The following is a 24,015-nucleotide window of genomic DNA, read 5'->3' on the forward strand; positions in this document are numbered from 1 at the left end:
AGGCCTACTTTGTAATACATATAGGAAACCATAGTAGACATTATAACTTATTCTAAAACAAAAGGGTGACCATAATCAGTCATAAGGATTGTTCTGGTCTGTCATTCCTTTCTGCTATTCAGAAAGGGTGGCTGACAGGGATGAAATCAAATCATACATTAATTCTTATGGGACATTATAAAATCCTGCTCCTACATATCCCCCTTTTGACACTAAGATTATTAATCGCCAGTGTCACTTCTTATTTAGTCCACGTAATAGAAAATACTGGGAGGTGATTTGGGCCTGTGGCTCTAGCTTTGCATACATTTGTTTTATCCAACTGCACATTTCAAACATTCCAATTAAACCCACATACAATTTAAAATAAAAAACAATTAGGGTTAGTAACATTAGTACGCCAATAGTTGTGGGAGACCATTCAGAAAATATATTATACCAATGGTAAGCTGTTATGTCTTTCTGCAGTGGCAATTCTTAACATGTTGCCATTTGCATGTATAATATGAATGGTTTGGTTTCCCACATTGCCCTTTTGTTCGTTTTAGGAACTATGTTACCTTTTTACCTTTTGTAAACACATTACTTACATTACATTTACATTTGTCTATTGGAAGGTTGCTAACACTTCCATTCTTTTAAAACACTTTCCCCCCCAAGATATAACACATACACATAGCCCATTATACAGTACTTTGGTCTCATTATTCATTTTATCCCACATACAGGATCCTAGTGAGATGTCTTTACTACAGGGCTTTGGAGCAACAGGCATGGATAAGCATACCCACTTTTATTTGTTTCTTATTAGGTTGTCCTGTAGCTGATATTAGCTTTTTCTGAAAGACAAAAATAACATTTTTCTACCACTTTTGGGGTGGCATTCATTATTGCTTAAAATATTCCTTTCTTTTACAAATACCCTTGCTGATTGCAGGCAAAACAAGAGGAATTACCTCCATATTTTCCTGTGTTTTTGTTCTATAGGCAGGCCAGGTTTTAATGGCTTCTATCTTTTAAGAGTTATGGGGAAATTATCCCACTGTTCAGTCATTAAATCCATGAGGTGATGTACCTCAGTTTTCCCTTTACAGCAGACCAAGGTTACAATGTCTTTCCTGCTGTGTTAAGCTTTAAGTTTGTTCACAGGTAACAGCTGAAAAGCATCATTACCATAAAGGATTTTTTTTTTTTCAAAAATCTTACACACTATACATTGTTACAGGGGTACTTATTAACATTACATTTATTTTAATTAAAGGTATCTTGTTATCCCGTGCCTTTTATTTAGACAATTTGTTTGCTGACCAGGTATGTTCTTTATCTGCAACTTCTTTGTGCTGGCAGTTCTCTCACTTCCTTTATCAGTTAGATAATTTGCATCCACACAGGCTTGGCTTTTGGATTCAAAGTCATAAGCAGAGCTCAGAGACTCTGTCTTAAAAGGAACACAATTAACTTTTACCAGAGTTTTGATTACTTTTAACTCTTGCTTCCGAAACACACACAGATCTGAAAAAGAAAACAGTCTATTGTGGCTCTTTTGGAGCCCTAATAGGATTTTAATTAAGTAGCATGTTTCGTTTGCATTTCTTTTACCCCCTCTATAATATACACTGCACACGTCTGCACATTCCTTCTATACTTTAACTTTTAAACCATTCGCCATATTAATTTTTACCTAGGGTGTAACGGTTTCTTTTGTTCTCACAGAGTTTTATGTACCCTTATCAAAGTGACAGTCTGATTACACAGAGCCATTTAAGGCTCGGTGTTTCTAACATTGCTTCTTTTTGTTTTGTGCACCTCACCCCTGCTGTTGCTTCAGAGGGCCACTGTCTTTATTCTTTTCCTACAGCTTTCATTTGCTATTTTGTTACAAAAACAAACAAACAGAATCCAGAATCTCTCCCTATTTTTCTGATTTTGACTGTCCTGCTGCAGTCATGACTTGGTCTTTATTTGAAAACATTTAAATTTTGTAAAGAATCAAGTTACCCCTTAAGGGTTAAATACCAGATCTCAAAGTCAACCAACACCGATTACCTGTGTCTGGCAAAAAGGTCCGTCAGTTTTGCAACTTTGAATTAAAGAGTCAAATGGATTTTTAGTGGCATTATAAACAAAACAAAACCAATTTATCTTAAACTTACAAAACAGGAGTTTTACAAACCTCACATATTCCCACAGACAGACAGATACATACACATTTTCTGTCCCTTAACATCCCTCTTACACTGCTTTGTTTTTACGTAGCTGTACATAGATTACATTCCCTTTATACATTTGGGGCAGGTAAGTTCCAATACAACCCCCCCTATGTTCTTTTAGCAAATTTGACTCAATTGTTCATAGTCAAATGATTTTAATTAGATAGTCTCTTTACCTGGATTATTTACAGACATTCCTCTGGAAAAGGGCCCATTTTTCCTTTAGAATGGCTGCAAAGAAACCAAGAATTCTTTTAACAAGATCCTTTTTAACATTTTCACAAAGTTTAACTGTTTAATTCTCTCCAGCCTCTGTAGGGTTAACTTTTCACTCTCTTTCCTTAAATCACTTGTTTATTTCCCAAAATGACACCGTTATCAACTCAGATTTCACCATTGTAAGTATTGTTCCAGGGGTTCATACTTGCACTTACTCCTGACACTGTGCCCTTAGGGCTTCCAACCTGGGTTTTTTTTTGTTTTTTTTTTTTAGTTTCTTTATCTGTTGCTTGCCTGCTTGTCTGGGCCCAATCCTGCTTTTTCCAATGAACCATTTTTGTGAGTGATATTGTGGTCATTTCACAATTTTGAAAGAAATGCTTAAGGAAAGGGACCAGGAAGGGTGGGGGCTAGTTGAGGAGCCCACCCTCCTTGCTGAATTGGTAATGGAACACTAAAGAATCAGTTTCTGAGGCAGACAACTAAGGGGAACAGAACAAGGGGCATTTTATCCTTTTTACAATGAGAGGGGAGTATGAAGGGAGTTGGGATCAATCCAGGGTTGTTGTTTTTTTGTGTGTGTGTGTCAGAGAACAGGGTGAAGGGGAGCGCTCAGTCTGGTGGTGGGAGAGGAGGCTTTTAATAAAGCTTTTCATTTATTATTTGAATATTTGAGAGAGGCGAGTTTTGATTTTGTCCACCTACGATTTGCCTCTTCCCACCACTGCATGAAACAATTAACCTCTCCTTTAGCCAATTTAGTTTTAGGCTGGCCGAGTTTGTTTTTTAAGATGTCCACTCGGTCCTTGTTCCAAGGTTTTAACAGTGGCCACTGAGTTTTGGGATCTCCCTGAGTTAGCCTAGACCATTTTTCCAGAAATTTACAGGAGTCCGGACCCTTCATAAAACTGAGCCGGCGTTCCTTTAGGGAACTGTCCTGACTTAGACGTCTGGTTACCAATACAGGAGGACTTTACACACACCAATCACACAAGAAGGAAATTCGGGTTCGTCAGAGCGATGCCCGGTGCAACACACAAAAGGAGCCCACAGGCTACTGACTCAATCGCCCTTGCTTTCACACCAAGGGTTTTACCCAAGGTGCGGTGCAGCTGCGATTGTGCAGATTTCACTCACTCAGACCGTGGGGACAGGAACCCCTTGGTCGGCCAATCCCCGGACGGAGATGGCACCCAGACTCAAACACTCCACAGGAGGACAGATAGACACAGAGACAGGACAGTCCTCAGTCCGGACAAAACACAGAAATAATTACCTGACCAGATTCCTGATGTCAGATCCCGGGATCCCTACCAGAACAGAGTGGGAACCAACAGGTTCGATGGCGTAGACCTCACTGTGGTTGTGCGCCCTTCCGTTCAGGAGGAGGACCGCTTGGGCCAAATGCCCAGGTGCCGGCTACCACGGTCGTCCTACAAAAACGGTCAGGAATCACACAGCCCCAGTGAAGACGGTTGCCATCTCGGTGGAACCTCCAAATTGTCAAAGTTAGACTCAGGACTCATAGTTTGTCAGACCACTCTGTTTTATTAGCACAGCGCTCTGCTAATACATTCAGATAATGTGAGCCTCCATGCAAGATTCAAACAGTCTTATTTATACAGATAAAAGGGTGCGAACTAAACAAAGGGACAGAGAGAGCAAAATTGTAAAATTTGCATAGGGCACAATATGCATATCCTGCTTCCTTATTAACTCTTATCAATCTAAGGCTAATGCTTCACCAATTGCCCTTAAGTGGGGCAATTCATTAAGCAGTTAATGTCTGCTTTCCTGCCCCCCTGGCTTGCAGCATTTCTCATTTCTACTTAAAGGTACATACAGCATTCTTTAATTCATTCTATTTCTTTAATATAATTCATTTCACTTTCACAGAATAAAATTGTCAGACACATAGAAAAACATAAATTGTTGCGCAAAAGTCAACATGGTTTCTGTAAAGGGAAATCATGTTTTACTAATCTATTAGAGTTCTTTGAAGAGGTCAACAAACATGTGGATGAGGGGGATCCAGTGAACATAGTGTCCAGAAAGCCTTTGATAAGATCCCACACCAAAGGCTCTTACGTAAATTAAGTTGTCATGGGATAAGAGGGAAGATCCTTTCATGGATTGAGAACTGTTTAAAAGTCAGGGAACAAAGGGTAGGAATAAATGGTAAATTTTCAGAATGGAGAGGGGTAACTAGTGGTGTTCCCCAAGGGTCAGTCCTAGGACCAATTCTATTCAACTTATTCATAAATGATCTGGAGAAAGGGGTAAACAGTGAGGTAGCAAAGTTTGCAGATGATACTAAACTGCTCAAGATAGTTAAGACCAAAGCAGACTGTGAAGAACTTCCAAAAGATCTCACAAAACTAAGTGAATGGGCAACAAAATGGCAAATGAAATTTAATGAGGATAAATGTAAAGTACTGCACATTGGAAAAAATAGCCCCAACTATACATACAATATGATGGGGGCTAATTTAGCTAAAACAAGTCAGGAAAAGGATCTTGGAGTCATTGTGGATAGTTCTCTGAAGATGTCCACGCAGTGTGCAGAGGCGGTCAAAAAAGCAAACAGGATGTTAGGAATCATTAAAAAGGGGATAGAGAATAAAACATAGAATACCTTATTGCCCTTATATAAATCCATGGTACGCCCACATCTTGATTACTGCGTATAGATGTGGTCTCCTCATCTCAAAAAAGATATACTGGCATTAGAAAAGGTTCAGAGAAGGGCAACTAAAATGATTAGGGTTTGGAATGGGTCCCATATGAGGAGAGATTAAAGAGGCTAGGACTTTTCAGCTTGGAAAAGAGCAGACTAAGGGGGGATATGATAGAGGTATATAAAATCGTGAGTGGTGTGGAGAAAGTGAATAAGAAAAAGTTATTTACTTGTTCTCATAATATAAGAAGTAGGGGCCACCAAATGAAATTAATGGACAGCAAGTTTAAAACAAATAAAAGGAAGTTCTTCTTCACACAACGCACAGTCAACTTGTGGAACTCCTTGCCTGAGGAGGTTGTGAAGGCTAGGACTATAACAGGGTTTAAAAGAGAACTAGATAAAAATTCATGGAGGTTAAGTCCATTAATGGCTATTAGCCAGGATGGGTAAGGAATGGTGTCCCTAGCCTCTGTTTGTCAGAGGGTGGAGATGGATGGCAGGAGAGAGATCACTTGATCATTACCTGTTAGATACACTCCCTCTGGGGCACCTGGCATTGGCTACTGTCAGTAGACAGGATACTGGGCTGGATGGACCTTTGGGCTGACCCAGTACGGCCGTTCTTATGTCCTTACTGACCATCTACTCTTCTGGGTTTGTACTGTGCCTACAACAATGGGGACCCACTGTTAGTTAGTCGTTAGGAACTAAGATAATGAATATGATTTATAATAATAATAAACTCTCCTGCCACTTTGAGCCAAGGAAGCTGGCCCTGGGATGTTACTACTTAAAAATGATCTGGGCTTAAAATCATGGAATATTCCTTGTGACAACTATCCCACAAATTCCAATGACTTCCCTTGTTTTCTTTGCCTTGAGCAGGGTTTCCAGTTTCCAAACCTGATGTGATCTCGCAGCTGGAACGAGGGGAAGAGCCATGGGTCCCAGACCTCCACGGCTCTGGGGAAAAACTGCTCTCGAGAGCTGCCTGCACAGGTGAGGAATTGGTTAAACCAACTCAAAAATTGTCCATGAATACAGGAAACATTTGGGATGCTCTACCAAGACTTTGTGAGCTCTCCAAGTTCAGAATTGTTCCCTGTAGATGTGGAATCATTAGGCAGATGTCACTCATGGCTTCCCACGTATCCTGACTGACAACTGGCAGCAGCTCCCTCCCCATCTGGCCTTCCCCTGAGAGAGCTGGTAAGATGCGGATCCAGAACTGATCCCTTCCTCTCTCTCCTCTGGGGAAGGATTTGGGGAAAATCAGCTCCTGATAGGTTTGATTTCTCCTGCACATATTTTGGTTTGTTCATCCCTTTTTCCATTCTTCTCTCTGAGATTTTCTTTCTCTCTGGCGCAGGGAATGACCTATGTCTGGATTCTCTCTGTCTCCCATCAGGTGTTGGGATGGTGAGCGAGAACAAGAAGAAACCCCAGCAGGAAGATGCTGAGCAAGTAGAACCACAACGGACATTATCAGGAAGATCCAAAAGGAATGATTCAAGGAGTTGTGCACTCCAAGAAAAAGAAAAAGCCTGTGAGAGTCAGCACTGGCCAGAGGAAAACTTCAATAGCCACTCAGACCTTGTTACACTTGAGAGAATGAACTTGGAAGGAACATGCTACACACGCCCTGAGTGTGGGAAACGCTTCAATCGGAGCTCACACCTTATCACACATAGGAAAATCCACACGGGTGAGAAACCTTATGGATGCCCTGAGTGTGGGAAACACTTCATTGATAGTTCAGCCCTTATCACACATCAGCGAATCCACACAGGAGAGAGGCCCTACATATGCTCCGAGTGTGGAAAAAGTTTCATTCGGAGCTCACACCTTATCGCACATTGTAGAATCCACACAGGAGAGAAACCCTATATGTGCTCGGAGTGTGGGAAATGCTTCATTAGTAGTTCAGCCCTTACTACACATCAGCGAGTCCACACCGGTGAGAGACCCTACATATGCTCTGAGTGTGGGAAAAGCTTCAGTCAGAGCTCTACTCTGATCATACATCAGAGAAGCCACACAAGAGAGACACCCTACACGTGCTCTGAGTGTGGGAAACGCTTCAGTTATAGCTCAGCCCTTACTGCACATCAGAGAATCCACACGGGTGAGAAACCTTATGAATGCTCGGAGTGTGGGAAACACTTCATTGATAGTTCAGCCCTTATCACACATCAGCGAATCCACACAGGAGAGAGGCCCTACATATGCTCCGAGTGTGGAAAAAGTTTCATTCGGAGCTCACACCTTATCACACATCGTAGAATCCACACAGGAGAGACGCCCTACACCTGCTCTGAGTGTGGGGAACGCTTCAGTTATAGTTCAGCCCTTACCACACATCAGAGAATCCACACTGGTGAGAGACCCTACACATGCTCTGCGTGCGGGAAAAGTTTCAATCACAGCTCTACCCTAATCACACATCAGAGAACCCACACAGGAGAGACACCCTACATGTGCTCTGAGTGCGGGAAAAGCTTTAATCAGAGCTCTGTACTGATCGCACATAAGAGAATCCACACAGGTGAGAAACCTTATGGATGCTCTGAGTGTGGGAAATGCTTCAATCGGAGCTCATACCTTATGACACATAGGAGAATCCACACGGGTGAGAAACCTTATGGATGCTTTGAGTGTGGGAAACGCTTCAATCAGAGCTCACACCTTATCACACATCGTAGAATCCACACGGGAGAGACACCCTACACATGCTCTGAGTGTGGGAAACGCTTCAGTCAGAACTCAACCCTTATTAGACATCAGAAAATCCACGAGAGTGATCTGTAACAAATGCCTTGACTAGGGCTGGCCAAAGTGTGGAGTTTTTAGTTTGTTTGTTTGTTTTAAAATCACATTTGCTAATTCCCAAATAGTGATCTTTGCACCATCTTCAGCGTGGTCTCTCAGCTCCCCCAGATGAGTTGCGTGCTTCTGCCTTTTGCAGCTCACCCTTCTTTGGGATCAGTCCTGTGATCTTTTCTATCAACTCCTTTCCTTTTGAGTTGAAGCAGTGTGTCCCACCAGCCAGGAATGTTCATCAGCTCCAGGTGGGGAAGAGAGGTTTTATCCCAACAAGCTACACTGAGGCAAAAACCACCTGTGCCTGACATCCACTAGGACTGTACTAGGTGTTGGCTGCTCAAGTTAGTGATCTTGATGTAAAAAGACAATTATAGTTGTACTGCAGATGCAGCCCAGGTGCAGTGGTTGGCATTAGCTTTCCCCTTGACCTGACCTAAACTCCATCACTTTTCCTAGTCTAAACAAACCCTGAGCATCACGGTTATACTGTTCCCCCATTTCAAAGCAATTGTTAGTCATCAGGTTTCCCCTTTGGCAACAAGTTGTTTCATTCCCAGTTGCTTTCATGTTGCTTCAGGTTGTGTTGGAGAGCAGATATTTTTATTACCATTTTCCTCACTTAAAATATATTGAAATATAACAAAGAGCAGGAACAGGGCACGGATAGGGAAAATGTCATTTCACCCTCTGTAACAACAGAAGAAGATAGGGTAAGTCAGAGGGATTCCCTTATTCCCCATCACCATCCCAATCCCCCTGTTGTTCAAGTGGTTAGGTCAATATTTTCCCTAAAGGGCTGAGAAGAGGATTCCCTAGTAAATGACTTGTAACTAAGCAAAATACCCATGTATTTGGCTCCCAAAGCAATTGTGGCCCGGGACCTGCAGAAGGTCACTCCTGAAGATATCTCCTTCCTAATCAGCTGCATGTTGCCTATTATTTGGGAAATGCAATCCCTATTTAGGTAGAGATGGGAAAATGGAAGTGACATTTCTCTTCAGCTCACCCCTGGGAGATGCTGCAAATGTGTAGAAAATGAAATCTGTGTTGAATGTGATATAGCTGCAGAAAGATACCTATTTTTAATAGCTACCTGAAATTTGGTGTCTTAGGGGGATTCTAAGCTGTACCTGAATTTAGTCCCTAATTTAAATCTGTTGCACCACATTAAAGAAATAAAAAGGCATATTTGGGGGAGTTATACTTCACTATCGCTACTGATCTGTTGTGTGGTTGGTGAAGAATTCTACGCCAGAAAAGTATAAAATTACTCCAAGTAAGGTCAAAGATTTGACAAGAACTCAGGTAGAAATTGCAGGTACTAGTGGTTGATTTTCACCCCAGAGATGGAAGCGATGGTGACCTGTGGCCCAGGTAAACTATTTTTAGAATGCTGCTCCCTAGTTAAGTGGCATAGATCACACTCCTAAAGGATGCCATGATTAAATTGGGAACAACTGTCTTTTACCATTTGGATCCAAAGTTTCATGAAGCACAGAAACAGCTGATTCCATCAGAGCCATTCCATGCCTCTGGGTCCCAATCTGGCTGCCTTGATGGAGAAGAAGCACTTCCATGCTGGGCAAATGATGGTAGCCAATGAGGGAATGTATCAGATTCCAAGTTCAGACTGCAGGATACATGAATGCTGAGTCCAGAGTCTGTGGTTTGGTCTCTTAGTTTTGCTATTAAGTCTTATACATTTGTACCACTTCTCCAGCTCCTGCTACCCTGAAAGATTAGAAAGTGTGAAAATAGAGCACAGGTAGTTTTTCTCATGATGCAGCCTTCCCACGTAGTGTGAGACTCCTCCCATGAGTGTGGGTGGAAGAAGACCAAGGGAGAAATGAACTCTCAAAAATGGAAGGCTCCTAGGTTATTATAGAACGTGACTTCACACAAAGCTGACTGGGTGGAAATGGGAATTAAGAGAAAACTGTCCTATTGGTTTATATTTTGTAATCTTTGAATAAGTTGTTACCAGTGACAATAAAATTAAACTTTAAGTTAATTAGTGTAACGTAAGAGGCTGATTATGTGATAACTTTCAGTGTTACAATATAATTCATGTTTTCTTCTAGTTCTCTCCCTGCCCCATCCTACTATATAGGAAATGGAGGCTAATCCTGAAATTAAAACTTCACTCCAAAGGAATTAGAGTGGGGGAATATGTGATAAAAATAGCATGTATGAGAATAGAGACCCAGTATAGACGGTAATTATTTCTATTTAAAATGGAATTTATTTTGATAAATTTTAAAATAAATCTTCTATTAAGAGGAAAATTACTTGAGACAAGATGTGTAATCTTTTACCCAGTTAGAGGGTAACACCCACAGAGTTCCCCAGATCTCTTGTTTGCAAAGCAAAGATGTCACATCAGGCAGGAGATGTCAAAATCTACAATGGTGATGGATTTGTGACGGTAGCTTTTCTGGTTTGTTTTTTTGGTTTGGTTTGGTTTTATTTATTTATTTATTTTTCTTCTTCTTTTTTTTTTTTTTTTTTTGGTTTTGCAACCAGTTATTTTTATAGGTGTTAAGGCCCCTCTTTCTTTTGAGCACAGCTGTTTAATCCTGAGGCCTGGCTCTGGAAACCACCTCAGAACTGGCCTGGTGTTTCTTTCATGTTTGATATCTTTGGGGTTCACACATCCACACTACATGCGGTTCACAGCAACAGAGACTTTGAGAAACCTGTTGGGTTAAGCAGGTATTTTCCAAATTGACATTGGCCCAAAGTCTGCCTCAATTCAGCTGGATTGGGACACATCTGTGTCAAAGGAGTGGTTCACACCTGATTTGCCTAGTAACCTCAGGGGAGGGCTGGTAAGATAGCATCAGTAGGAATTAACAACAATGAAGTTAAAGATAAGGTGAAAGACTCTCACCTTGCAGGTCAACAAGCCTGTTCTGTTCATTCCCTGTGACGCATCTGGCACTGGTCACTCTCAGGCAGCACACTGGGCTCGAAGGACCACTGGTCTGACCCAGTATGACCAGTCTTGCATTCTTATGTAAGCCATCTATGGCCTTGTCTAGACTGCCAAGTTTCTGCATGGTAAAGCAGCTTTCTGCCCTGTAACTTCTGAGATGTACACACTGCCAAGCCACTTCATGTGCACAAACTGCACAGTTGACATGCAGCTTTCTGTGCTGGGGCTACAGTGCCTCGCTGCCGGTGTAGACAGCCTGGTCGCTTACAGCACTGCGCTTGGCCTGTGATTGGACTTCCTTTGACACAGAGGTGTCCCACAATCCCTGTTCTCGCCTCTCTGGTCATCAGTTTGAACTCTACTGCACTGCCCTCTGGTGACCAACTGTGAACCCTACCCCTTAAATTCCTTGGGAATTTTAAAAGTCTCCTCCCTGATTGCTTGGTGACGCAGGCAGTAGTCTCAGTGCATCTTTCAGGTGACCATGACTGCTCCGCGCACCAGGCGATCCCCGGCTTGCAGCAATGCCAAGCTGCTGCACCTCATCAGCATTTGGGGAGAGGAGGCTATCCAGTTCCAGATGTGCTCCATCCATAGGAATTGTGATAGCTACTGACAGATATCACAATGCATGAGAGAAAGGGGCCATCACTGGGACACACTGCAGTGCAGGGTCAAAGTGAAGGCACTGCAGAACACCTACCACAAGGTGTTGGAGGCAAACCACCACTCCGGTGCTGTGCCCACAATCTCCAGATTCTACAAAGAGCTGGACATGATACTTGGTGGTGACCCCACCTCCATTGCGAAGGCCACTGTGGATAATTCGGTGGCTTGCGTGCCAGTTGAGTGGACCAAGCCAGGAGGAGGAAATCTTGGATGAGGAGGTGGCAGGGGACCAAGAGTCAGAGGATGACTCGCAGGTCAGAGATGTATGTAGCCAGGAGTTCTTCTGTACCCTGGAGGAGTCTAGCCACTCACAGCTGGCTAGTTGCTTTGATTTGGGGAATCACTGAAGCAAGTTGTTGGGGGCAGGAGGGTTGCAGAAAGCAGGAGTTATGGAGTGCCAAGCTGACACTCTCCAGGCACTACTAGCACTGTAAACCAAGCAGCACTGCGCGTGCCCTTCCCTGCAGCCACTGTCGCAAACCTCTTTCCCATGTGCCCCAGACATGGCCAACACACTCTTATCAACTTCTTGGCTCCAGTCTGTACCCTCTGCATTCCACTCCTGCCCCATCGCAGTCCAGCCCTGTGGACGGCCAGTACCTAGTGCACTCAACACCCATCCCTCTGCAGTTCATTCCTGCTGAAGTACAGTACCCACTGCACTGTAATCCAAAGGATAAGGTTGCATATGATACCTGGACATACACAAATCTTTAACCGTCCCGGGACCTCACCTCCTCAGGGGACCCTCCCTTCCCTCATCCCCTAGAGTGCTGATGTGTGGGTGGGTGGGTGTTTGTTTGTCTCTCTCCTCCAGTGGTTGCTTTTTAATAAAAGAATAGTTTTGGTTTGAAAGCAATCTTCATTCCATTAAATGAAAGCAAACAGAGCCCTGCAAAGCAACAGGTAAGTTTCTTAAACCTTCATAGTGCATCATCTGCACCAATCACAATCACCTCTTAGCATTACAAGCACTGCACTGCGGTGCATAGCAGCAAATATTAGTGGCTTTCAGCTTCAAATTGCTGCCTCAAGGCATCCCTGATCCTTATGTCCCCATGTTGTGCCCCTCTAATAGTACTTGTCTCTGGCTGTTCAAATTCAGCCTCCAGGTGCTGAGCTTCAATGGTCCAGCCCTGAGTGAAGCTTTCACCTTTCCCTTCACAAATATTATGGAGCATACAACATGTGGCTATAAGGATAGGAATATTTTAGGGGGAGGGATAGCTCTGTGGTTTGACTATTGGCCTGCTAAACCCAAGGTTGTGAGTTCAATCCTTGAGGGGGCCACTTGGGGATCTGGGGCAAAATCAGTACTTGGTTCTGCTAGTGAAGGCAGGGGGCTGGACTCGATGACCTTTCAAGGTCCCTTCCAGTTCTAGGAGATGGGATATCTCCATTGTCATCGGCCATGTCCAGCCTTCCATATAGGCAGCACAAGCAGGTCTTTAAACGGCCAAAAGCACATTCCACAGTCATTCTGCACTTGCTCAGCCTGTTGTTGAACCGCTCCTTGCTGCTGTCAAGGTGCCCCATGTATGGCTTCTTAAGCCACGGCATTAACGGGTAAGCAGGGTCTCCCAGGATCACAATGGGCATTTTGACTTCCCCTACGGTGATCTTCTGGTCCGGGAAGAAAGTCCCTGCTTGCAGCTCCCTGAACAGGCCAGTGTTCTGAAAGATGCATGTGTCATGCATCTTACCGGACCAGCCTGCATTAATGTCCGTGAAATACCCACAGTGATCCACAAGTGCCTGGAGAACCATAGAAAAATACCCCTTGTGATTAATGTACTTGGTGGCTAGGTGGTCTGGTGCCAGAAATGGAACATGTGTGCCATCTTTCACCCACCGCAGTTAGGGAAGCCCATTTGTGCAAAGCCATCTGCAATGTCACGCACGTTGCCCAGAGTCATGGTCTTTCAGAATAGAATGCAATTAATGGCCTTGCACTCTTTTGTCAACATGCGTCCCATTGTCGACTTTCCCACTCCTAAGAGAGACTGACTGCCAGGATCCCAGGACTGATCCCCTCTGGGGAATGAAGCACAATGTCAACAGGCTATGCAGCCTTCACTAGTCTCCCTGCACCTGAAAAGCCTGTATAACCCTTCTGCCCATCTGAGTTGGAAGCAACAAGGGTTGGGTTCAGTATCTAGGGGTTCCGTTTCAATAACCCAATGCAAAACCATCTCGAGCCCCCACCCAGTGACCTGAGACAATTACATACCACCCCCCTCTAAAAGGCAATACTTCCCCTCTCACAAGCACAGCGTCTGAGTGTAGCAAAATCCTTTTAATAAAGGAGGGAAACAATGTGGCATTATGTTGGGGAAACACCACAAACAGGATTCATAACACAAACCATGAGCAAAAGACCCCCCCCCCCCAAGTAAGTTTGGCAGTGTCCTTTTCCCCTCAGGGTCTTAAGACCAGCAACCCAAAAATCACCCAAAGTCCCAAAAGTCCAACAACCCAAAAGTCTCTGTCCCTAGTCAGTGCAGCCCCGAGTTCAAAAGTTTATCTGTAGAGTTTTACCTCCCAGCCTGGGGGCGGAGCACACAGCAGTGTTAAGAGGTACCTTACGTGGTCCAAGACCAACTGCCCTGCCTCTCCATGGGGTTCTGCTGCAGCTTTCACCCCAAGCCACTCCAGGAACTGCTCCACTCCAGTCATTCCACAAACTGCTCTACCAGTAATATATCTTCACATTCTCCCACAGCACTCAGTGGTTTCAGCTTGTAGTAAGGGAAACTCAGTGGTAGTACACCATTAGCCCAAAGTGAATTCAGCTGAGCAGTCTGTAACTAGACTCTTAATAGCATCCACAGTAGAGAAAGAAGAAGATACAATTGGTATTTCAAGCCCTCAAAGGGGATCATACCCTCAAATACAAATATTTGTCTCCAGCCTCTCTTTTTTCACTGGGTTTTGGAACCCATGTCCCTTGTCCCCCTGTTCAAAGCAGGACCAACACCAACTAACTCATCCCAGCCAGGGCTTTTCATTGGGTGGCTAGGTGGAAGGTGCTCGCAGGATGGTTTAAGCCAGAGCAGTGGCCTCCCTCACAGCCAAAGTGGCCACAGCAGCAAGCCCTCCCTTTGGCCCTGTCCGCATGGAGATCAATGTACCACAGGGTGATGGAGGCCAATTTCAGGAACGTTCCACTGAAGGTGAGCAACTGTCCCCAGAACATACAGACGGGAGCCTTAAAGTATCTGCAAAGACATCCACACACCATTTCCAAGCACGGACAGCCAAGAACACGACCTCACCGGACACTTTGGGAAGTGAAGGAATATGAAGGGGGTGAACTCTGCATGGCTCAGACACAAGGTAACAGTTCTGGTGTGAAGGAGGGAATCTCTGAGTCACCCCAACTCCTTCCAGTGTCACAGAGCCTGAAATGACACTTATTTCCCTGACATTGCTCCAGCTCTTCATTACATTTGAATATATTTTAAATGAGAAAAATAGTCAACAAAATAACTACTGTTCTGCACGATCCTGGGTAATGTGAGAACTGGGAATGAGACAATTTGTCCTCAGAGAGGAACTTGACGACTTGAACAATAACTTTCCACTGGAGGAAGAGTATTAGTGTGAATCTCCAGGTCGGTGTAGATGAGGAAATGTGGTGGTGGTTAGGTCAGATCAGGAGGAACTGTGCTAGATAACCTCATCCACTTTCCATGGCCCATGTCTTTAGTGCAAGAATAGCTGTCTTTTTACATCAGGAAAGCAAACTCAAGCTAGCTAACTCCATGGAAACCACAGAGATGAGGCCCAGGTAGATTTTATCTCAATGTAGCTGGTTAAAGACACCCCCTTTCTCCCCCACCTGGGGTGATGGACATTCCTGGTAGAAAGGACACACACTCCCATGACGCACAGGACAATGAAGTTGATAGAAAGGACCACAGGATCCACCCCAAAGAAGGGCAGCCTTCAAAAGTGGGCAACTCATGTGTGGGAGCTGAGGGACTACAGTGTGCAAAAGATGCAAACAGCCTTAATGGTCACTACCTGGGAACTGTCAAAAGAATTAAAGAAAAAAAATCTTCTAACAGCTCTAGAGAAGGTTTTTATGAAATTTATCTCCTCTATGGATTCTCTGATGATAGATAAGGCCTGAGCTTTGAGTGAAGCTTTTCCCACACTCACAGCATTCATAGGGTCTCTGTTGTGTATGGATTCTGTGATGTGTAATAAGGGTTGAGCTCTGAGAGAAGCTTTTCCCACACTCACAGCATTCATAGGGTTTCTCTCCCGTGTGAACTCTCTGATGAGAGATATGGGAGGAGATGTCAGTGAAACTTTTCCCGCACTCACTGCATTCATAGGGTCTCTCTCCTGTGTGGATCCTCTGATGCGTAGTAAGGTTTGAACTTCGAGTGAAGCTTTTCCCACACTCACAGCATTCATAGGGCCGCTCTCCCGTGTGGATTCTCTGATGAGAGATAAGGGCTGATCTCTGAGTGAAGCTTTTCCCGCACTCGCAGCATTTGTAGGGTCGCTCTCCTGTGTGGATTCTCTGATGAGAGAGAAGGGCTGAGCTATGGTTGAAGCTTTTCCCGCACTCACTGCATTCATAGGGTCTCTCCCCCGTATGGATTCTCTGATGGGTAGAAAGGTCTGAGCTCTGAGTGAAGCTTTTCCCGCACTCACAGCATTCATAGGGTCTGTCTCCTCTGTGTATTCGCTGATGTCTAATAAGGGCTGAGGTATGATTGAAGCTTTTCCCACACTCACAGCATTCATAGGGTCTCTCTTTCGTGTGGATTATTTCATGTCGAATAAGGGCTGAGCGGTAATTGAAGTTTTTCCCACACTCACTGCATATATACTCTCTCTTTTCCATGAGGATTTTCTCCTGGGATGTAGTTTCCTTGAGGTCCTTGTGAGTTTCCTGATAATTAATGGGTTCATCCACTTTCTCCTCTGACTGGTTTCCCTGCTCTCTCTCTGGTCTGTGGTAACTTTCACCAGCTTTTCCCAGCTCATGGTGCCTGGACACATTCCCTTTGGATCTTTGCAGTAATGCTCCATGCGGTTCTACTAGCTCAGCATCTTCCCGGTGAGGATTCTGCTCCTTGTTCTCCCTCACCACCCCATCACCTGCTAGAATAGAAGAGAAATCTCAGAATTAGGGATGGAAAAGCAGAGAGCAAACCCAAGTAAGTGCTGAAGAGACAGAAAATAAAAATCAGGGACTGAATTCCCCCAAACTCTTCCCCATACGGGACAGTGGGGAATCAATTCTGCTCCACATCCAGGGCTGGCCTTTAGGGTGGGCCATATGGGTGGCCTGCCCAAGGGGGTGCCGTGCACAGAGTTTGGATTCCCACCTGACCTGCTGATGAGAGGTTCGCTGGGCTGACGGAGGCGGCATGGCAGGAAGGCGAGCAGCAGCGTGGGGGAGGGGGAGAGACCCGAGCTGCAGGGGGCCATTGGATGACCAGACGTCAAAGCCAGGTGACTGCTCCGGAGCAGGGATGCCCCTCCTCCGCCCTGCTCCACGTGTGCAGCTGCTGCTGTTCCTCTCCCCGCATGCCTCCGCCCATCCATGGAGTCACCCAGGGCCACTCCAGACTGGGAGCATCCTCCTGACTGCTCTGGGGGGGTGGGGGCTGATTGATGGTGGGGTGTCCCCCTCCCACCCACCCGTGTACCCGATTTCCACTACGCTGGGGTGCCAGGCTGGGGGAATCTGCGTGTGCTGCTGCCTCTCTGGGACCGGAGCTGCTGGCAGCTGCTTGTGTCTGAACAAGCCTAGTTCAGGCTCCTGACCCTGAGAGCTTTCTTAAAGAGACAGTGAGCTCACTCACTCAGGCACACACACACTCCCCTTCATACCCTCCCCTCAACACACACACACACACACTCCTTCACACACCCCCTTTAAGACACACACACACACACTCCTTCACACCATCCCCCCAACACACACACCAGGGCTCCCTACATCCAGGTCACTTCCCCACCTGGGTTGTGCTGAGGCACCAGGAGCTGCTGCTCTCCTGCCCTCCCCTTACACAGCCCACAGGGAAAGTGACCTGGATGTAAGAAGCCCTGATGTTGCTCCTTGCTCCCCTCTCCCAGCCCCCCAGGGCTGCGTGGGGCAGAGGAGCAGCAGTCCAGTGGGGGAGCGAGCAGCAATGCCACCTTCTTTGTGCATCCAGGTCAGGTTCCCCATGTGAGTGCAGGAGGGGGATGCAGGGGTTGGTGTGAAGGGGCACAGTGCAGGGGTTAGGTGCTCAGGAGGGGGCAGGTGTTGGGGTGCAGTAGGTGGACAGGGATTGGGATGAGGAGGCATGCACAGTGCAGGGGTTAGGGGCACAGGAGGGAGGTTCAGGGCGTAGCAGTGAAGGGTTGCATGGATTGAGGCACAGGAGGGAGGGGCAGGAGTTGGGGTGAAGGGGCACAGTGCAGCAGTTAGGGGCACAGGAGGGGCAGGGGTTGGTGTGCAGTAGGGGGCAGAAGTTAGGAATAAAGGGGGTGTAGGGATTAGGGGTGCAGGATGGGAGCAGGCATTTGGGGTGAAGTGGGTATAGTGCAGGGGTTAGGGGGAAAGGAAGGGTGGGGAGCCCATAGGGGCCAGGGGCAATGGGAGGGTGCCACACCCATGGGAGCCAGGGGCACCAAAATACAAGTTCACCCAGGGTGCCATTTTCCCAAAGGCCGGCCCTGTCCACATCCCATCCAAACACTCAGTAGGAAAGGAGGGAGCTGCTGCCAAGGTGTCAATCATAATCAGAAGGAAGCCAGGAGTGAGATCTTCTGGGGACTATTCTGAGCTCACAAAGTCTTTGTGGGGAATCCCAGCTGTTTCTCTCAGGCACTTACAGTGTCTGGGTTGGTTTAATGTTTCCTCACTTGTGCAGGGACTTCTCAGGATCTCGCTTTCCTCTGAACCCTGGAGATCCAGGACCCACGGCTCTTCCCCTCCTTCCAGCTGGGAGATCACATAGGGTTTGGAAACTGGAAGCCCTGCTCAAGGGAAAGAAAACAAGCGACGTCAGGTGAATTCATAGGCCATTTTTCATTAAAAAAAAATTCTGTTAATTTAAAACCAATAAAATCTCAGGGCCAGCTCCCCAGGTGCTCAAAGGTGCAGAACACTCAGCTTATGAGGGATTTAACTATTCCCATCTTTGCTGGGAACATACACAGCCAGACACTCATTATCAAACAGGCTCCTAAAACACAGAGACTGGAACTGCATGTCCCAGAATGTGAAGATTCCAGACAGAGGGCAAGTCTCCCTGGCTCTGCTTCTTGCTGACATCGAGGTCCAGAGACAATGAGAGGCCTGGGGAACTGGGAACAGTAAGCATGGGCTGGTGGGGTTCAGTGGAGTAAGGAACAGGAAGGGCAGGGACATCACTGAATGCAGGATCTCAGCAGCATTAGATGTCAGAAAAGCACATACTGTGGCATTGGGGAATCTAGTGAGTCAGGTGTAAAGGGAGAGAGTATAAAAAACACTGTGTGTGGAGAAAGCTGGCAAATTAGATGGTATAGTTCAGGAACCACAGACTATTTCTTTTGCCAAAGGAGAATGTGAAAAATAAGCATCAGGCCATGTGACTTCGGGAGGGACAAAGTCGAAGATCCAAAGAGCATGCAGGGAAGAGAGACTGCAGCTCTTGCAGGTGGGGATGGAAAAGGAAGAGTCTCCGTGGTTCATGGAGCCAATTAGTTCATTTGATCATTCATTGATCATTGCTATGGTCATCTCATATGTTATTTCAAATGTAATCATTGTGCACAAAATAGATTTAAGTTGTAGGTATAGACAGAAGTAAGACAAGGAGAGCCCTGCATGGATACAAAATTTGTATCCTCATCCAATCCGTGATCCACAAAAATGGTCCATGGATATCTGCAGATTTTCAGGGCTCTAGGTACGCAAAAATGGTCCACATTCTCCACCGGGAGACGTGATCAAAGCGAAGGGCTAAGGCAATGAATCATAAAATCTTCAAATATAGGGCTGGAAGGACCTCAAGAGGTCGTCAACTCCATTCCCGTAGCCCTGTGGCAGGATCAGGTATAAGTATGCCATAAGTTCATCTGACCTGTTCTTAAAACCCTCCTGTGACAAGGATTCCACAACCTCTCTTTGTAATCTATTCCAGTACTTCTCTATCCTTATACCTGGAAAGTTTTTTGTATTACCCACCCTCAAACTCCAGTGCAGCAGATCAAGCCAATTACTTCTCCTCCTACCTTCAGTGGACATGACGAACAATTAATCACTGTCCTCTTATAATAACCTTTGACACATTTGAAGACTGTTCTTAGGTCTCCCCTCACTCTTTTCTCAAGACTAAACATACCAAGTTCTTTCAACCTTCTGTCATAGGTCATGTTCGAGGACGAGGAGGTAGCGTTTTCCTTCTGAATGGAGATGTGCAAGGTGAGGTAAGAGAAAAGAATGTTGGAGCAACTGAGACAGGAGAGGATGACAAGAGCTCTAGCTGCACGGATGGCTAGGAAAGGCCAGATGTTAGGGAAGTTACACAAAAAGAAAATGCCAGATGTAGGCACAGCCTAGATAGGAGGCCCTAGAGCAGTGGTTCCCAAACTTTTTGGCATCATGCCCCCTTTTTAATTTTTGAGAAACCCTCACGCCCCCCCTACCTGTCCTTTACCAACTCCCTCAATCCTTGTTCCCGACCGCCCCATCCGGGACCCCACCCCCTATCCAACCCCCGCTGCTCCCTGTCTCCTGACTGCCCCGACCCCTATCCACACAGCCTCCCTCTGACAGGCTCCCCCGGGACTCCCACGCCTATCCAACCCCCCCCGGCTCCCTGTCCCCCAACTGTCCCCCCGGGACCTCCTGCCCCATATCCAACTCCCCCTTCCCCTGCTCCCTTACCAGGCCACTCAGAGGGGCAGGACTGGCTTATTGGAAAGCCTGGGAGGTGGGCAGGCACAAGCTGCGCTGCTTGCATGGCTGTGGGGGAGGATGGACAGGAGAAGAGGGGCTGGGGGCTAGCCTCCCTGGCCGGCAGCTCAAGGACCGGGCAGCCTTGCGCTCCCCTTGGAATTTCTTCATGCCCCCCAGTTTGGGAACCAGTGCCCTAGAGGGAGCTCCATGACAAAGGTATTGCGCAGTTATGGGCCTCAGTGACAGGCAGGACAATGGTGCTGTTTGTGATGGTAGAGAAAGAAGGTGGGGGAGGGTTTGGGGGAAATAGTAAGAGCTTTGCTTCAGTTGTTGAGCTTTAGCTGATGGCTGGACATCAATAAGGAGATGAGAGACAGAGAGAGGCTGAGATTTCAGTTGGGACAGAAGGAGACAGGTCAGGAGCAAAGAGGTAGAACTGTGAGTTAGGAGCACAGAGATGGTAGTTGAATGTGTGTGTGCGGATGAGATTACCCAGAAATAAGGTGCAGAGGAAGAAAAGAAGGGGACCAAGGATGGAGCTCTGTGGAACCCAAACAGAAGGTTGCAATGGGGGTGAGCAGGATCATTCTAAGGACACTCTAAGGCAGCAATTGGAGAAGGAGGAGGATGTGACTCATCATTGACCTCTTGATGCCACCTGGCCGAGGACACAGCGTGCCTAATGTTTTACTGGGATCCCACAGACCAGGTAGCACATATTAGTTCACCTAAAGATGGCCTGTCAGGTGCCTGTCGAGGAACTAGTTAGGTAGGTCTTAGGTAGCTCTTAAAAGCTTTGCCAGTCCAGCTCTGTTGTTTAAGGCTGTGAAAAAGTGCACATACGCATGTGCACACACGCACACACACACACACACACCATCCAACATAGCTCTGCTGGCAAAAGCTCAATTATAGACACAGCTAGAGTGGCAAAAGCAGCCATTTTTTAAAACAGGAAACTAAATGCTCACAAGCTACATTAACACAGTTAAGGTTGCCCAGTGCTGCCTCCTGCCTTGCACAGTATGGACGGTGACTAAACTTAAACCTCCACAAACCAGGAAATGAGAAGTTAATGTAAACGCCACCCTTCCAATGCAACCTTAACTTTGCCTCCAACCCTTAACCCGGCAGCTGGCAAGAACCACTGATATTGGTTCTGTGTGTGCGGTGGAAAGGTTAACAAACTGCCACAGGAATTCAGGTATTCAGCTCAACGCAGCAGTAACGGGATGAATTCTGTGCTCTGTGGTATAAAGGACATCAGAGTAGATGACCTAATAGTCACATCTGGCCTTAAAATCTATGAACCTATAATCAATACAAGGAAAGACTAAGAGAATGTGCCATTGTTTGTGTTGTGTTCACAGATGGGAATCCCAGCATTTATCCGCATGCCCTCCAGCTGTGTGCACGGGTCAGCTGAAGCTGTAACTGGATGATGGAGGGATTGGTTGGAGCAGCTTGGCAGAGCTGTGACTGTGCTGTGAAGAGAGGTGCATGTGAAACTGGGAAGGCCAATTCTGCCTCATTTCCATTTTGAGTTTTGCAGGCTTTGTCAGTAAAGGTGCCCAAGGGTGTGTTCTTGCCATGGGGATTGTCAGCACTCTGGTTCTAGTGATCTGTGAGGCTTAGTGAGGGGTAAGTGAAGGCAGTGACTGAAAAGGAAAACTCAGGTTGAGGGCAAAGGGGTGGTAACACTTTGCAAGTCTCAGATGGTTTGCGTGCAGGAGGTTCAGTACAGGAGTGCAGGCCAGGGGAGGAAGCTTCTGTTTGCTATGACAGAGATGAACCTGAATATTATCTCAGCAAAGAGAAGTTGTTAGCCTTTCTGCTATACGCCTCTGTTCCCAGAGCGTTCTGTAACAGTGGAGGAGAGAGGGCTAGTATGTGTGTCACTGGCATGTCGGGATGATGCTGAAACAGGGCAGAGCAGAGGTGGCATTGTGGGGGTGGCATGAACCTTATCTCTTCATTTCCCCTTCCAAGAACTGAGGTGACAGGAATCCTTACCCAGTGAGGTCACATTCTGACAGTTCTCCTGCATGACGTCTCTGTAGAGAGCTCTCTGAGTGGGGTCCAGCAGAGCCCACTCTTCCCTGGTGAAATACACAGCCACCTCCTCGAAGGTCACCGGCCCCTGAAAGAGCAAGAGCCCCCCAACTCAGAACCTGCTGTCCCAATCACAACCCCACTATTCACGGGGGAAAGGAGCCAATCAAATGGATGCTCTGAGAGAGAGACAGTCAGCAAAGTCCTATCCCCACACTGCTGAGAGCAGCCAGGAGGCATCAGGGTAAGGGGACAAAGAGAGAGCCCCTTGTCTCTCCCAGCAGATCCATCATACACCTTCTACCCAGAGACTGATACAGGAGATGGAGCCCCCAGTAGGGTCCAGGCACATCCCCATGGTAGGAATCCTAACACCCTCCCCACTGCCAGCAGCTGGATGTGAGGGGCGGGACATCTTCCCTACACCTCCCTGGTGGGTGCCCCTTTTCCATGTCACACCAGCCTCTGGCTAGCAGGCTGAGGGTTCAGCACTGGAAGTCTGGTCAGTTTTCCCCGCCCTGCCCAGAGAGTTGGTTTCTCTGTTTCCTGTTTCACAAATTAGGGAATTTTCTCCCCCAACAACCAAGCATTTGTTCCGTGGAGCTAGGCCCACGTTAAACAAGTCCCAGCAGGTTTGTCACACTCTGTCCCCCTCCCTTTCTTCACTCAGAGTATTCCCTGCCCCCTCCAGCCCTAACTCCCCAGAAGTTGCCACCTTGTCAGTATTTACTGCCCCTCTCCCTCCAGCAGGAACCCACCAGCAACCCCCCAATAACCCCTACCCGAGCTAGCTCCACTGTGACCGTTTCTCTTCCCTGTCCCATTGGAGGCTGGGATGAGCTGGAGCGAGACGTGGGCATCATTCTGCAGCCTGGCAGGGTGAGAAGGGCAGCTGTGGAGGTTTCAGAACAGGCTTTAGTTCATTTCACATCGCGATTCCCCCAGGCCCTTTCCCTGCAGACACAGATTGTAGATTCTGCCATGCTGGGAACATGCTCAGTCCCCATAGTGCAGCACAGACCTTGCCCCTGTCCTCCCCCCACCACCCACCCCCACTCCGCCAACCAGGACTAAACCCATCGAGACATTTTCAAACCCTCCCACCAACAGACTGTGAATTAAACACTGGAATAGACCAGAACCAAAATAGCCCCTTTGGGGGGATTCCCCCTGACACTGTCCCCAGGGCAGCACACTCCTGCAGCAGGGGAACAGGGAGAGTCAGGGGCTGGTTTTTCCTCTCTGCTCCTCACCTTGTTCACAGGTGACTCTGTGCAGGGATGCTGCAGTGAGTTTGCCTGAGTGGGTTAGAGATCTGGAAATCTGTCACCGTCCCATTTTCCTCCTCTTTCCTAGCACCCTACCCCCCTGGATGGGAACTGTGGTCACCATCCCATTCTTGGGGGCTCTCTTTTCTGTGACTGGCCCCGCTCTGCACATGCGGGGAAGGGGGCACCAGTCAGGAAGACCTGCTTTTTCCACACAAGTTACTGGACAGAATAGAGAGCCAGGGGAGAAATTGAAGGGT

General features: G+C 46.7%; 2 protein-coding genes across 11 annotated transcripts in view; one reads left to right on the forward strand and one right to left on the reverse strand.

Moving 5' to 3' along the window:
- Window positions 1–9,943, forward strand: part of LOC128822992 (zinc finger protein OZF-like) — a 40,489-nt gene extending 30,546 nt beyond the window's left edge. For 8 of the 9 annotated variants that reach the window (XM_054004962.1, XM_054004961.1, XM_054004960.1 and 5 more), the window contains 2 exons: window positions 5,995–6,108; window positions 6,479–9,943. In XM_054004962.1, coding sequence (XP_053860937.1) covers window positions 6,526–7,917 — 1,392 coding nt within the window. In that variant the 5' untranslated portion in view covers window positions 5,995–6,108; window positions 6,479–6,525 and the 3' untranslated portion in view covers window positions 7,918–9,943. The remainder of the gene's footprint in view (window positions 1–5,994; window positions 6,109–6,478) is intronic. The other variant, XM_054004955.1, reaches the window with a different exon arrangement.
- Window positions 9,944–13,864: 3,921 nt separating this feature from the next.
- Window positions 13,865–23,415, reverse strand: LOC128823041 (zinc finger protein 569-like). 2 transcript variants are annotated; one of them, XM_054005075.1, is made up of 4 exons: window positions 23,270–23,415; window positions 22,449–22,575; window positions 18,383–18,526; window positions 13,865–16,654 (listed from the first exon to the last, which is right to left on the reverse strand). In XM_054005075.1, the coding sequence occupies exons 1-4, from the start codon at window positions 23,348–23,350 to the stop codon at window positions 15,609–15,611; spliced, it is 1,398 nt and encodes a 465-aa protein (XP_053861050.1). In that variant the 5' UTR covers window positions 23,351–23,415; the 3' UTR covers window positions 13,865–15,608. The 2 variants fall into 2 exon arrangements, with proteins under 2 accessions (XP_053861050.1, XP_053861049.1); XM_054005074.1 differs by having other exon boundaries at window positions 13,865–16,657.
- Between the last annotated feature and the right edge of the window lie 600 nt (window positions 23,416–24,015).

The sequence above is a fragment of the Malaclemys terrapin genome, chromosome 15, assembly GCF_027887155.1.
Source record: "Malaclemys terrapin pileata isolate rMalTer1 chromosome 15, rMalTer1.hap1, whole genome shotgun sequence".
Lineage (NCBI taxonomy): Eukaryota > Metazoa > Chordata > Testudines > Emydidae > Malaclemys > Malaclemys terrapin.